General features: G+C 40.9%; 1 protein-coding gene across 1 annotated transcript in view; it reads right to left on the bottom strand.

Annotated features, from left to right (window-relative positions):
- ADAMTSL4 (ADAMTS like 4) overlaps positions 1-16761 on the bottom strand; it is a 129191-nt gene that overhangs the window by 45959 nt on the left and 66471 nt on the right. Inside the window, exon 6 of the mRNA XM_018568122.1 lies at positions 2907-3043. Within this exon, the coding sequence (XP_018423624.1) occupies positions 2907-3043 (137 nt within the window). The remainder of the gene's footprint in view (positions 1-2906; positions 3044-16761) is intronic.

Genomic DNA, 16761 nt, shown 5'->3' on the forward strand with positions numbered 1-16761 from the left:
TGGCTCTCTACATCTGTAGAATACTCATTTAAAGACAGCCTGTACTCTACTGTTGATTTAAAGAAACCTGTCAGAGGCTGCCATTGTTGAACTATCCATCTGGGGTTGCTAGCTTAGTGGTTGTCACCTTAACCTAACCCTTTGGCTTCAATACAATGAATCACTTACACTATTGGTGGTCAACTTATGTGATTTGGGGGGCCTCAAGTGTGGCCCCTGACATCACCAAAGGGCTGCACATAATATTCAGTCATGTCATACAATGCAGGAGCAACAATCCTGCATTGTAAGTGAGGTTGCTGAGGGTCCATCCACAACCTAAAGTGTTAAAGAGTGAAGATGAGCCCTGGATGCTGGGAGAGAAAGGGATAGGGTAAGCAAAACTGCTTTTTATGTCCCCCCTAGACAAAAACAAGCATTTACCTCTTGCAGTGCAGGGGGAGCTCACTTCAAGGGTCATTTTTACTTTTACCTGGAAATGCATCTATACAGGAAAGGATTAAAACCCTGACAGGTTTTTATTGCTCTCCATGTCTCAGCTGGGGAGACTGCCACTGTTTAATGACCATTGTCCTCAAGACTAGAAAGGATGGGAAATCCTCTATCCTCCTCCTCCTGGAGGGCTACTTACCATGCAGGAGCCCCCCATAGTGAAAACACTAAGCTTTGCAAACCACGTTTGCACTCCACGCTGCCAACTAAATAAAACCATGTGTTTTAATAATTATATACAACAAACCACATGGGTCATGAAGCATTTACTTTAGCTTATTCAGCTTCCAGTCGACCACAACAGAGGAAGCAACAGACAGTGAGTAAGGTTAGTCATGCTAATATCACCTATGTGCAACCAACAAGGCTAATGGCATCCACCTGTTAGAAGGAGATGCTGAGATAACTACTGCCCTTGATCTATTTTGTCTTTCAAGCTTCCTGTACTGCGTGATTCAGGCACGCTGGACATAAAGGAGACATTTCACCCCTTTCATTATTTTCAGGTTGATTCAATAAAATGCAGCAAAGAGCAGATCATTGGTTTCTGTAGTGATAGATTCAGATGTTTTTGCTAATTGCATTTGGGTGCGAAGGATTTCAATGTGACATCAGCTCTAGATTTGTCGAAATAGCATATTTTTTTCTCATGATAAAGGTCTTTGTTGTTTTAAATTTTGCTAACCTTTAATAAAAATTAGGTATCGGTTTTCACCTGTCCTATAGCCCTATTCTGTCACCAGAGCCCCCTAAACCCTCTGTGCAAGTTTTGACTTTAAAAAAAAATCTTGCACAGGGCTAACCAATCTCCTCTCTCCACTCCCATGTGATTGGCTCTGAGGAATTGATGCTTAGGCACCAAAGGCTGATCTGTATGGAGGCAAGAGGAGAGTCATGTGTGCCCCCAGACCAGGCAGTAGAGCAGGAGGAAGCCGTTGCTGTATGCCAAGATATAGGTGAAAAGAGACACCTTATGGTGCTCACTGCAGATGTTACTGCTTGTTCACATTTTAAAGAAAATAGCCTATGCCATCAAGGGGCCCAAGGTATAAAAAAAACTGAGCAGCTATTCAATATATGGAATAATGTAAATGCAATACCTGTAGGTCATTTGCGCCCACAGAAGCCTGGCTGAAAAACTCCTTCCTGTCCTTTTGCTGGAATTCTCTAGCCATTGGACGCTCACTTACAGAATTACTGGTGTGAGCACGTTTCCTCATTTTAAAGCCCGCATATATGCAGTGCGGTGTCTGCCGTCATTCCATCAATGAGCTCAGCACCCATTCTCTTCAGTAGCTGTAGACATTCTGGGGAAATTCATGCTCACGTTTCACCACAGAACCATGTCCTTTACTTTCTATAGAGAGCAGAATTTTTGCAACCTTCCAGCCATCTAAACTAAACACACAGCAGGTGATGTAAGCCGCTCGAAACAGACAGAAACTGACTTTAGAGACTCTGTTGTGTTCTATGAGGATGAACTACTTCTCAGAACAGGCAGCTAGAGAGTGAGGGCTTGTTTTAAAGCTCTTTTACTGCTTGTTAAGAATATAGATAAAACCTTTAATGTCATAGACTGGGCACAGGTGTACTTTAGGTTATGCTCACAAATTTACTTGTGTATCTCAAAACAACTTGCACAACAAGATAATGCCCCAGCACATACAGTATGAAGGATGGGGTTTAAAGTGCAGCTATGAGAACCAATCTCATTTAACATGTCCCAGTCACCACAGAGTACAAAGTAAACTGAGCCCTTGCTGTATTATAGGCCATATACATAGCTTTCCAGCTGTTCGTGTCTTGAAATTCTGCTGATTCCTGGCCAATTCAGCTACAGTATTCCACAATTCTCAATGTGTCGCACCCAGTAGGTACTCCCAACAGCTCGTATATCACAATGTAATTGTTCCAACTTCATTGGCTGCATACTGGATCAGTCAGCGGAAGAAGTAGTGAGGTAAACTCACCTTTTTAATGAAGTCATAGTAGCTTTTGAATTTCTATACTTATAGGTCCTTTTAGGTGTACAGGAGACCGATTAAAGAGCCCTGTATTCTTATGGGTTAAAATGGGATATTGCACTTCCATTTTCTTTTCTTACATTTTTGAACAGGTAAGTTTGACCTGAAGGGTCATGTAAACAATGTTCAAAAGAAAGCCGCAATGACACATATATGCAAAGGCTTGATGTTGCCTGATTAAATAAACACTAGTAACCTCAAATATTTATTAGACAGACAAAGTTTGGCTTGTCTGCAGGTTCCTACTGAGACAGTCAGTCAACCTTTTTTTCTGAATTCCGTAGACATGTTTAACACATACTCATGAAAAATGAAGACCAGCTATGAATCCAGAAATAGTAAATTCCTCCTTGATGTTTCACACTAGAAGTTTACACAGAGGAAGCTTACCAGACACTGGCCATCAACGCAAACGTCTAAGGAACCAGGCTCACATGGAGTGCCATCTTGGACCTTCTCTGTGTGGCGGACATAGAAACGGTAACCAATGGGACGACAGTTCAAAGCACATCTCTGATTTCCGCTTACTGCAAACGAGAAGAATATAACATTAGGATTTACGTCCTTCTCTAACATTAATCATTCAATCAATTGTAAAATCCATCCAAGTCCGAGGAAGGTTTGAGGCCCATGGTCTGATTGACATAACAACTTTTATATACTATATATATAGTACACTATATGTATATATGAACACTGTATATAGATATAGTGGTAACAAAAATCACATTAGATCCATGGTGTAAAGTCAATGGGTTTCAAAATTTCAACATATTCAAAAATGAAAGTTTAGCAAACATGTAAATGAAATCCTTTATATAATGTGGAATAAAAACAAAAGACTGCAATCCCCTTAATAGAGACTGTGGGGTCCAGGTTGACATAGTAACCGCTAATAACATCCAATATGCTATCCTTTATTCGAGGAAGTGCACCTGGAGGCAACTACCTGCCAAAACAGCTGTCTGATGAAACCAGAATTCTACGGCCATAAACCTAATTTGGTTTCGTATATTCTATCCAGTGTGACATTGTTTGTTGAGTCTTACGAGAATTTACTGGCAAGAGCTATGGTTAGAAGCTCGAAGAAGAACAATATTGTGTATGAGCATTGATGCTGAAAATGCATCCTATGACAAAAAAGTGACTTCCATGGCCGCAACATTGGTAACACGTTGAGCCATAGTTGTTCTCATGTCAAGCAAGTCATTATTCATTAAGTGGATGGTGACAGGGTCTCTTTGCGGTCTATGTTTTCCCTGAAATGTTACGTAAATCTAGGATTTCCTCACTTATATTAAAAAAACAAACCCCTTCAAGAAGCTTGTGAACATCTGCTGGGCTGGGATTACAATTCTTGACCTTTGTCTATCTTAGGTGGGGTTTTAAAATCAACACAGATACACTCGATGGAATACTGAGAGCCGTAACAGAGATGTACTGCCTCTGACTGGGATAATGTTAAAGTGAAAATAGCATTGCACTGAATCTACCGTCTCACAGGCTCATATAAAAAATATAATAAAGGATTTATATATAATTCCGAAGAAAGGAAATGACCAAAGCAACCAATCATATGCTTGCTTTATTTTCTACTGTATACCTGTTCTATGCCAGATGAAGCCAGGGAATAGAGTAGTGCTGGGACTCTAGAATTATCCTAGTGCTATAGGAGTTATTGTGGCTACTGGGCAGGGTATCTGGATTCGGGTGGAAACTTCTCCACACAAGGATTTCCACTGTTTCCTTGGTTTGTAACCTAAGATTGAAGCACCGCACTGGGAGATAATCATCCAGATATAGTCTTTATCACAGAGCCAACACATTTTGGGGGTCAGAAAATACCCCCTTTATCAGGGCTTGAGGTGTGGAAATATTTACTGGACTGCATTAGTATAAGGTATTTTAAGCTGGGCAGGTATTGATGCACAGAGTATGTTAGCAGCTGGTCTAAACAAAGCCAGGGAATTAACATTTCCAGAAGGAGGTCAATAGCAGATTAAATATTTCAGTACAGCAATAGCACAGATGAAATCCATATATGAACGCTGTCTATACCTGCCAAAGGATTTGTAATTCTATTCTGAGATTCACACAACTCCGATTCACAGGAGTGCCCTATCTAGCAGCGAAGGAGAACTTGACCTGTCTCTGCTGCAGTTTTAATTTCACTTACAGGTCCCCTCCCCACCCTGTGACTGGACAGTGAAAGGTGAAGCAGCAAACTAATAAGCTCGTCTCTGTCACTTTGCTTTCTCCATCTTTCAGTAAGCTCCTGGAACTGCAACACGCCTGATTGACTCCTTGTTCTGCTCCTTGCTCCTCTTCTTTGAGCTCTGCTATACAATTGACTGCATGAGGCTGACACCATATCAAGTTCAGGTACTCACACTAGTTGGATTAAAAAAATACATTTAGATAAACATTAATGAAAAAAGAGCTCTTATAATGTGAATCTTCTATATGAACCTGGAGCTCCGCTTTAAGGAAATAGAACTATTATCTATCTCTGGATCTCTAGATATCTGAAGGGTTCCATTAACAATGTACCCTGGAAAATTCCGTAACCATGCAAAATGGGATATTTTTGGGAGTCCAGAGGCTTCCATCTCTTACCTCTTCTTCTGAAAATATCAGTTACTTGGCTGTCATGCTGCCTTCATTACTTTCTATGTCACTGATGTGGAGCAGTGTATGCAGATTCAGAGCACTGTGCTTACTTTGACTTCCTGATTTGCATACTTGTTTCTGGCCAGGGAAGCCACAATAAGACACCTAGCATTTACAGAAGGGTGCCACAAATGGTAGCTTCATACAGTATCTCTCTCATTATATACTTCTTGAAGTACGAGTTTATTACAAATGTAGAAGCAAAAAAAAGGAAGAAAAGTGGGGCTTTTCAGGTGTCATTCTAGGCATGGAACACATATATTGCACATTTGTCTGTTAACAATTCATTTTATTGTACAAATAATATAAATAAATAAATATATTACACACCTATATCATCTTCCTATACATAATATAGTCTAAAATCACAAACGGCTTATAACCTCCCTGGACCACACGGCCACATTCTAGGCATCAGGCTACCTTTTTTTTGCTTCTACTATATTAGGGGTATGGTGTCCTGGTTTCCCTGGTGACTCAGAACCATTTTTTTGTATTTTATTGTATTACAAATGTAGAAAATTGTGGTTTTGCTACATATTTTAAGTAGATGGTTGCATATCATTTCTCAGTGTAGGTTTTCTGATAATGACAACAGTTGACCATGACTGTGTAATGCGTGGTAAAACAGCCTTTTGTAGTCTCCATCGGAAGACGGTGTGACAGGGTGACAGCACAGAAGCACAACATCACAAGAAAAGCCATAACAAGGACTTATATTGTAGGATCATCATGTATTATTTTGCTAAAAGCTTCAAAATTAAAAATATTAAAAATGACTTTTGGAAATTGCATAACATTTTTATAGCTTCTATGAGATTTCATTACTTCTACTTTAAGAGCCATTTGAGGTGACTTCAATAACACATGGCTTTTTCTTTTCTTTCCTTTAATCCATTTTGGCCTTGTCTTGTCTTTTTCAAGAAATAACGTTGTTAATAAATATTTGAGGATCAGCGTCCTGGAGAAGGGAGCTGCTATTTGCAATGTGAGACCTCCCTGGCTTGTGTAGATAAGTTCCACAAGAGCTCAAGATTGAAAGCAGAAAAAAGGTCTCCATTGGCTGCCTGGCAAGCGGCGCAATGTGCACAGCTGGGAGACATCTGGCTGTGATGGCTTGTAGCCTGGGCCAGATTGCGATCCCAACAAGGTCATTCTGTGTTTTACAGTATTTTGTATCTGGCCTGACAATAGGTTAACTTTAGTGTGAGGATAAGGAACAGCTGATGCGGCCACGATGAACAAAACTGTGCTTGTGTGAGCGTTGTCTAATGTTCAGGGAGGTGTTGGAGAGATGGAGTTTACATTAATATGACACTTTTGATCTCGGATAATAAATTATAGTGTGTACTGAAAGCCTTCATATTTTGTCTTTTGAAGTTCTGTGGTTGTGTTAAGATTGTTGTTTTAAAAACACTTAAGGTGGAATTAGCCAAAATCTCTTCACTTCTCCAAGTTCTAGTCATTTTATTGAGTGTAAAATTTAGCCCAGGACATATAGCGGTCTGAAACATTATGGCTACTCAAAAGTAATACTTTCTATTCAGATGTCTCAATTTCCAAGGTGGAGAAGATTATGAATATCTCCCTAGCCAATAACTAGGAGGTTTACTGCCAGTGGTACATGCTGGGGGAAGAAAATAAATAATTGGGGTGACCTTATAGAAAAGTAATTGTCCTTCCAGGCTTTGCCTGGGGAAATGGTTTTGCTGGACGTCTGTGCCTTCCTGGCCTGCTGCTTGGAGAGGGTGCTGCTGAAAAATGGGCCTGAGTATAGGCTCTGAAAGTCTTACACTGCCTTGCTGAAGGGTACATACAGAAGCATTGAAGTTGGAGTCTTGTTAAAGCACCAGAGGAAGGAGCTTTGCTGCTGAAGAGTGTTCTTGAAAGCTGAGTACAAGCTGCTGCCGTTGGACATTGCAGGTAGTTAGGTTGCTCAACTGTAAAGGTATTTGGATCACCTGAAGCTGCTCAACAGCCCAAAGAATACAGGCTGCTAGTTTCTGCTTAAAAGTTCTTATCTTTGTATTGACTGTTGCTAGAGAAGACCTAGAGTTGAGTATTTGTCTCCTTTTGGGTATCATGTGCTCTAATCTTCTCTCCTTAAGTTTCTGGTCCTATAATAAACTCTTTAATTTCTTTAAAGTAACTTCTGCCCAATTTCTTCCAACCTACAAAGAGTGAAGGATTCTGCCCTAAGGTTTGAAATTCCAGCCCACTGAACTGCTTAGAGATCCTCCTCATCTATCCAGGGCTAAGGGGGTGCAACTCCCTAGGTGGAATTTCACACTAGTGATCCTATCACTGGCAGCAACTTACCTGCTCTTAAGGCCTTTCTGGGTAAAACAATTCATCATGCTTGCCAAGGAGGGAGCACCATCAGTACAACACATAGCCCCTACGGGGAAACATACAGCCGCAACACATGTAGTTCTATCTCTATGTTTTGGCTTGAGATGGTTTTTGTGCACTTTAGGTATTTCATTAATTTCAGTTATTCAACATGTATCATAGCCAAAATGTTGCTTTTCTTGCTTCTTCACCAGGTACCAGAAATTGGTAAGTTATATTCTATCGTTCTACGAAAAGTTATTGTCTAGTAATCGGAAAATATCACTGCAGAACCACTATAAGCCTTGTCATTTTAAGATGTATCAATAAACAATGAGTTTTCATAGCATATAGTTGTATGCAGACATACCAAAGGCCCTGGCTAGAAGATTTTCCCTTTTTATTTCTCACACAGAATGATGGCTGTAAATATTATGCATCTTCCATTTTGTATGCAGGAAATGATCGAAAACACACATGCAGTGGAACGCACTTTCTTTTACAGAACCATAATTGATAAAGCAGACATTTTATTAAAAATGATATCACAAATTCTGGAAAGATTGTGTTTCAGTGAAATGTCTGGTATGTATTATCACTGGCAGAACAAAACAGGTCATTTTGCTGCTCATGCATGAGAATAATGCAGAAAAATGGGTAACAAGCAGATAACTCCTTAGAATTTTGTATACTGCCCTTGAAATATAGCAGCTGCAATTCACGAGGGGTAACATCTGTTTGTGAGATGGCCTCTCTAAATGTGAAACCACTTTTGTCCGGTAATATCCATACAACCCCTCATTATCAGATACTGATCAACAGTAGTCACAGGAATCCACAAATGAAGTGGCCAGCTCTCATCCACAATCACCAGGATTTGGTTATGAAACTACCAATGGACTGTTACGTTGTTGGACCCAATATTTAACAGATATCACCACAATTGGAATAGAGGGGAGATCTCCCAATGGGAACAACTGTTCAGGTGACAAGTGTCAGAGGGGACATTTTTCCCCTTCACTTTGAGTGGTTTATTCTAACTTCCAGTTGAGTTTTTGGGACAGAAAGTGAAGGGTAATATCCCCAAAGGGAATATATTCCTGGCTGCACATGGTAAATTGACTTTATAAGTGCAAAGGATACCAAAGTAAGTAGGAGGGAACGGTGCTGCCTCAATGGCATACAAACTGCGTATGTCACCAGCACACTTTCAAGAGGAGCTCATTAAAGCCCAATCAAAGTCGCAGAGCTAGATACTTATTCGGATAGACATTGTACTCAAAGCTTCCATTTTTATAGCCTTAACACCGCTTTCCTGTTATAGTATCTAATTAAATCTGTGCACTCCAGTTGGCTATAGAGTTTGATCACCATATCTAGTGCACTCTGTAATCTAACAGATTTGGTCAGATGTCCCTCCTCACTTCCTCAGTGCTACAAGTGATGAAGGGTGTGTCCAGTACTCAGCTATGTTAGCACAGAGCACCTGAGTGAGAAGCAGCATTTAATTAAAGGCTTTAATTGTAGGGTTAATTGAAGGCTTTTCCAAGGTATGAGACTTCAGTTTTGCTTTAACCCCTTTCCACCTGCTAGAGATATATTAATAAATGTCCTCCCTTCGACACTTCCAATCCCAAGACATAAAGCTATCACATAATGATTACATGCAGCCTGGAAGTTTCATAGTTAAAATAAGCCTCCAGCCTGCAGATCGCATTGTAGAGGCTACTGCAGTCTAAAGGTTACAGAATTAATTTATTTATTACTGTAAATGTCACATACAAATTATTGTGCATTTTTCAGCCTATATTGAAAATTAGCAAGGTTTTTATTAAAACAGTGTACAAAATGAAAGCCTTAAATTAAAATATGATAAATAGTTTAGGTGTTTAGGTATGAAAATAAGAGTTATATAGTCATAACGTTATTGTCACATTACTCAAAGCATGCTGACGCCAATAAATTTGGCCTGGGCATCTAGGTATCAATGACCTCTGGTCACAAGAGGGTTAAAGGAGTCACCATGTAAAAGAATGCAATGTTTCAGGACATACAGAGTCCCTTCTTCACCGCTCCACCAATACTCTACTAATCTTAGTCCAAAACCCACATCATTTTACTGACGTTCTCCGGCAGTTTACACGGTAAATGAGCACATATGAGGTCCATTTCCTGCACTCATGTAACAACCTCTTGTAAAGTTTCAGGTTTTAGTTGATGCATACAGAACATACATGTCAACAAAATTGCACACAGTTACAAAATTAATTTTTAGAACTACAAAGTTGTAAACAACACACATTTCAAAGTCAGCGCTATGTCAACAGTTGAAATACATTTATGTGAGCCATTTTACCCACCAATGGATTTATATTCCTGTCTGGCCAGTTCTGAGATTTACACAGCCCTGCTACCTAGAAAAGTCTGGTTACGGCCATGACCTTTTCCTACTGCAGCGGAACAATACAGATCTCTCTGACTTCCTGACTCGACCACTGAGGGAAATATCTCCAATGGGAACAAAGGCAGCAACTAAAACTTGAAAGGGGAGATGTTAGGACCTATGTCAGTTTTTTATTGCTGCCTTTTTCTCTGTAAGGAGATCTACCATCACTTCCTGTCACCATGGTAGGCGTTAGGCCCATGTCACGGTAGCCATCTTGCCACCAGCAATAATTTGCCCACAACAGCATAGCTAAAAAACATGGGGAAGAGACATACCCACTTTCTTTGTGTCTTTGCCTTGCCAACTTCGGCAGAGAGGCGTTGCTCCCTTAGTTGCCTGCAATACGCCTCACTCCTCCAGCAGGCGAGAAAGCGACACTCTCTCACCAGCAATTCTGGTTTTGCAGTGTTTTCAGCAGAGAGTGTGACCTACACAGCAGGTATGTGTCCTCCCTGTATTTTCACAGATATCCTGATGCTGGTGAATTCTCACTAGCCATAGAATTGCTAGTCTCAAATGACCCCTATAGGTACACCATACACATTCAAATATGAACATAATATCTCTGCACAACCAAGGTTATATTTACCAAAACTATGTAATATAATGACCCACCCAAATTATTCAATCGTTTTTGTATCCAATCAAGTAGGCCCTTGCATTAGATACTTGTTATAGCTAAAAGATACTGTACAATCGCATTGTAATGGGTGTGGTGAGCTTTACAGGAAGTGAGGAACTTTCATTCCAACAGGGACACAGACTGTAATACAAACTGATTTTTAACTCTTCTCCGCTATATCCACATAAAGTTTTAGCCAGAGTTCCACTGTAAAGTGGTTTTATGTTTTTGGAGAAGGCTGAAAACAGCTCAATTTTCCAGCCAAGTACCCCATCAATCAGCTTTTTTTTACCAACCAGCCGAGGCTGCCATGGCCTTGGTCAAGGTGACTAAGCATTGCGCAGAGACCATTGACCAATTCTGTTCTGAGCTACAAAAAACAAAAGTTAACCCCCACAGTTAACATATTACTTGGCAGATATCAGTAATATTTGTCCATTTACGCCTACATAAAAGGCTTATGCAGTAGCTGGTCTGTTGCAGACACTATTTACTAGTATAACTTTATAAATACAGATATCCCCCTTGTATATATATTCAGGTAATGCAATATTATTCATTTCTTCCACCTGCCTTCCCTGCATCTGTAACGCTGAATTCCTTACATATGATGACAGGCACTCTTTAATTATGAACGCCCTGTCACCGTGCCCTGTTCACGTCATTGGAATGTGACTACTGTATAATCCCTATAGGCCCCACATAAGCATACAAGAATGACTCCAAATCTTGGCTCTCAATGTGGATAAATCTCACCTTAAAATATCCTTCACTGCCCTCCCTGCAGCACTTCATATATTAACTGTGTAATAATATAAATCATGGACAACTTTAGGAAAAATTAATTTAAGACTTTTCCTCACTGCATTTTATTGTAGCTTTACAGGCGTGCAGCTGTGAAAATGATTTTGTAAGTTTTACCATATAAAATATACGTTTCTCTTTGTTGGGAGGCAGGTGGCTGTTTTCATCCAAGGGAGTCAGTGTCTAGTATTTGACTGAAGAGCAACAGAAACATTTCTTGTTTAAAGGAAAGGTCGACTTTCACCTATTTTTCAATCCACTCCTGCACTTTCAAATGTTTATTAAATAACTGATAGTTTAGGTAAAGCTGGAATCTCCTTGCCATAATTCCCAACTCTGTTCCTATCCATCTGGGAGTTTTGGATGTTCCTGCCCACCTTTGTGTGTTCCAACACCTCCTGAGCTTCCTCCATCAGACATCACAAACCGTTCTTGTTGAAAGGAAATGCCAACTTTACCCTTCTTTGAGTCTACGCCTACACTTTCAAACACTGATTAAAGAATCAGACCATAAAAATGATACTTATTGTGAAGTTTGCTGGACTGACTTCATATACGTCTTGGATACTAGAACAAGTTCTCCTTGCCATAATACTCAACTCAGTTCCTATCCAACTGGGACTTTTGGGAATTCCTGCCCATCTTTGTGTGTTCCAGATCCTCCTGTTGCAGTCTTCATTGGGCAACACAAACAGTTTTTGTTTAAAGGAAAAGTCAACTTTTACCTATCTTCCAATCTACTTCTACACTTTCAAATATTGATTAAAGAATGAGTCCTTAGTACTGATGATTGGTGGACTGAAGCTTGGTGGACTGACTTTTGCAGGGTTATTCACTTAGCTGCTGAAGGCAGCCAAGTGAATAAGCGAGCCGAAGTGGAGTGAGCTGAACGACATTCGGCTATTCACTCCGACTCAGTACGGCTGATTTCAGCCGTATTTTGGCTAAAATCGGCCGTACATCAGCTGCTTTCGGCCAGCTGAACATGCTCTGCATCCAACATCTTTTCATAGGGGCTGAATGGCAGTACGTGAATGGTCAAATGCCACTGAGCGGCATTCGGCTCAGCTATTCTGCTCGGTACCTCTGAGTTACCGAGTAGAATAGGAAATAAGTGCAAAGAATAAAAAAAAAAAAAGTTGAAAAATGATTTAAAAAATGATAAAAAATAGGGAAATAAGAAAAGATATATTTTAAAGAAAAGGAAAAAAAACAATTGGGCAGAGCTAGCGGTGACAGCTATCTCCGCCAATTGTTTCCTATTGGCCGGTACCTGCCAGAGTCTTCTAGCAGGTCCCGGCCAATGAATAACAACTGGGCGGAGCCGGTCATGCCGTCACGGCTGGCTCCGCCCAGTTGTTATTGTTTAATGACAGATCAGCATCCCCAGGTCATTTGGGGACGCTGATTTGTCATTACAACTGGGCGGAGCCAGCTGTGAAATCACGGTTGGCCCCGCCCAGCTGTCATCTGCGTGGAAAACGGCCGGCCCTTCTCCCCGCTTCAGCTGTTACTTCGGCTCAGTAGAGCCGAAGCGTATGCCTTTGGCTTGGCTGAGCTGCTCGGCTGCTGTATGGGCTATTGTGAAGAGCCTGTACAGCAGCCCTTCGGTTCGACTGAACAGCAGGGCTGAGGTGGTCAAAGGATCAGCCGAAGCTACAGCTGGATTCTTCAGCTCTTTAGTGAATAACCCCCTTTGTATGTCTTGGATTCTCCAACAACAGGATCTCCTTGCCAGAATTCCCAACTCCATTGCTATATATCTGGGAGTTTTGAGTGTTCCTCCCACACCTTTGTGTGTTCCAGCTCCTTCTGTACTTTGTATGGAATCTATTGCTGAAGTGTAGACCAGGACCTCAGTTCTGGCTCATCTCTACAAGAGTTGTCTTCTGACAAGGTAGGTAAAGCCACTTGAGAAAGGAATATTTATCTTTAATACATAATAACAATTATGAAGGAAATCCATCTGTGACTGGTTCTCTCTGTCACCTATCCAGTACATTCATTAGAACAGTGTGGCAGGTTCACAGGAAGAGCACCCTTATTCGGAATTGGTCTCAAGAGATGGAAAGAGGTTTACGATTGGCAGCTAATATGGAAGGCTACTCAAGCAACCACAGGGTTAATTGTACCGATTGTCCTAAATTCATCTAACTTCGTACAAATACAAGTACAGTGAGATCATGCAGGTCTCATTCCCAAAATGTTTTTTCCCTTGGCTGGAAAAATACAAATAAAAGACAAGCTTGGAGTTGAGGGAGGAGACCAGCAAAACTCTCTTCAATACGCTAATTGTTTCATTATTGTGCACTTCATCCAGGGGCCGCCCTAGCGTTGGGACAGTGATCATGATTTAAGGAGTACGCCCCCCCCCCTCCAGCAATAAGGTTATTATCTATAAATATTATGTGTTTTCCTGTATGCATTGCAATATTACAACATAATTATGTAAACAATGCAGCATGAAGCAAATGCAGCAGTGGCTGTTACTGTGGAATTAGATGACTCAGTCTTGTTATGATAGATAGATAGATAGATAGATAGATAGATAGATAGATAGATAGATAGATAGATAGATAGATAGATAGATAGATGCCATTAACTGGGCATTTGTTTATATGGATAATGTCTCTGGTAACCGACATCTTCATGAATAAACCATAAAATATCTGTCTATTACGTTGGCCTATACATCTACACACATCCATCCTTTACACATGTGCATTGTTCCAAATTTCTGGAATCCATAGTGTTTGTCACATAGGCTTCATAAAGAGAATCACTCACCATCAGTTAGCTTTCTCTTGGACCCCAAACACTCCTAGACTGATAGTTGCTAGAATTGTGATTGTTCCTATTTTTTTCACTATAGTCAGTAAATACGTAATAGTGTGTCATGCTGAATAGACAGTAACAATCACTAGCACCTCCAGATCATTATCCAGTTGTTCAGTGGAGTAATATGGGGGGGGGGACGAGGCACATTTCACAAGGAGAATGGGAACATCTGCAAGAGCTCTGCATAGGCTTAGCACTCAATGTATACCTGTAACTGCACATAGCTAGATCCCAGCAAACGCTATAAGTCTGGAAAACACATTCATATAGGAGCAGAGGTTAATCTCCGCCTGGCAGTCCTTATGATTAGAGCGGTAGTGGAAATGTGATTATGGGGCAGGTGGAAAGTACAACCCCGGTCAAACTCCGTTATAGTGGGAAAGAGTTAGATCCTCTGTCAGGGTTTTATTGCTATCTTGTCCACATGAAGGAAAAAGAACCTAAAATGTCTGTTTGAAAAAATACCCACTGATTTAACTACCAAAAACATTGAATGTATTGTGTAATGTAACCAGTAAGAGTGCCTGAATCTACCTTGAGCTCAACTTCCTTTATTTCTCTGCACAGCCATCCTCAGACTGGGAGAAGGAGGGGCAGTGCTTGGAGACAATCACACTCTGCTGTAGTGCACATGCGCTACAGAGGTGGAGCGAGCTGAGTGATCCTCCTTCATTGACCAATCACCAAGTGTTCCCGACCACTCTGTACTGCAGTAGAGCTTTAGAATCTGACTGTGCTGTCTGGCAGGGGTCACCAGGGCACAAGACTGGCAGGTAAAATTGGCCTCATTTTGTATTGTAACTGTGTGTGTCTAGTGAGTTAAATGGATTTCAGCTTTAACACACAGCTGTGACAATGCACTACAATAAATGTGTGAGATGAATGGCAGTCAGCCATTGGTTTGTTCCAGTGTGTGGACAGTACGGGTGAAATCTTCTCAACAGGAACACACACAGCATTCAAAGCTGAAACTGGGAAAATTCAAATTTGCTCTTGTAGTGCCCCCCCCCCCCTCCCCACTCTCCCTGCACTGCAAGGATTAAATGCTCTTTTTTTGTCTAGGGGGTAACATAAAAAGCAATTTCACTTACATTGTCCCTCGCTCCCACAGAGCTTCTCTCAATTGCAGGACTGCACCCCAAAGCTACTTATCTTCACCACTCTGTTGATCACAGGCACTCTTATATCAACACATACAATACAGGTCCAGTAATCCTGCCAAGGGATGCCAACAGCAGAGTGTCAAAGGGAAGAGGCAAGCGCCATATGATGGGGAGGACAGGGATAAGGTAAGTAAGACTGCTTTTTAATGTTGCCCTACATAAAAAAATAGCACTTACAGTAACTCTTGCAGTACAGGGGAAGTACCATTACTAAAGAAAAATCCTTTTTTTTCCCCCAGGGGACCAAGTGCATGCAGAATTTGTCCCACTCTGATACGTGATGTGATTTTGAGCTAAAAGCACTTCTTTATTTATTTTTCTGCAGGCTGTAGCTCCACTCCAGACTGAAGCCCAAATTATGAGCATTCCCATGGGGGAGCTGCGGCACAGCACTGAAGCCACTGCCCCCCTCTCAGATTGAATGAGTCACATGCAACTCACAGTTGGCCTCCCGACAGTACTTGCCCTGGTCCCTGCAGGTCACTCCCCTGGTTCCGCAGTAGCCCCCATGGCTCACCAGGCAGCAGCTTGCTATGGCCCCCCACAGACTTCCCTTCCAAGTAGGCAAACCAACTCCTGGCACACATGGGTGGCTGAACCCACACAACGCATACATGTGTGGCACACACATTGAGTGTGGCTCAACACACTACAATGCTACCACCGGTCTGTTGTGTCCTTTACAGTAGTTATGAAATACTCTGTGCTGTCAGGCTGTGTAATTAATCTGCCAGCTGCTAGAAACCATTCACTGCACTGTGTGGTTGGGAACAGCAGTGGAGGGAGGGAAATGAGCTGTTGACCATGCTAGCTCCAGATCCAAGGCACCTATCGAAATAGGACAAAGTGCTACATGCTCCATGGGGTGGAGGGCAGAATGAAAATATATTTATAATGAGACTTCTTTTCAAATTTCCCTGGAAATTAGCTTTAGAACCTGACAGAGGTTCCAACCCCTTACAAAAATAAAAAAAATAATAATAACAATAACATTATATAGCCAATGAGTCTCCAAGGTAAAGGTTAGAAAGTGAAAATAAGAGTAGAAAATAAAATAAGAATCTGACTGGTTGTTAGATTCTGAAGGCACCCATCATTCACATCTTTGGACATGAATCCCACAATTTTCTTTACTGAAAACGTTCTACTATCAAAGCTCACTTTGTAGTCTATGGATATTTGTTTTGTTACTATATTGCATTGTATAACGCAGTCTATACATTGATATCTTAAGCTTTGTGATTTACAATGTACACCTTTGACCTCCTTTTATTACTTTTATTTCTGTTAATCCTGAAAATCAATAAAACCTTTGTAAAAAAAAAAATGTTTTACTATAATGCAAATAAATAGTCTGGCAGCAGGCTCTCC

Source organism: Nanorana parkeri, unplaced genomic scaffold, assembly GCF_000935625.1.
Source record: "Nanorana parkeri isolate BGI_ZX_2015 unplaced genomic scaffold, ASM93562v1 scaffold1141, whole genome shotgun sequence".
NCBI classification, from domain to species: domain Eukaryota; kingdom Metazoa; phylum Chordata; class Amphibia; order Anura; family Dicroglossidae; genus Nanorana; species Nanorana parkeri.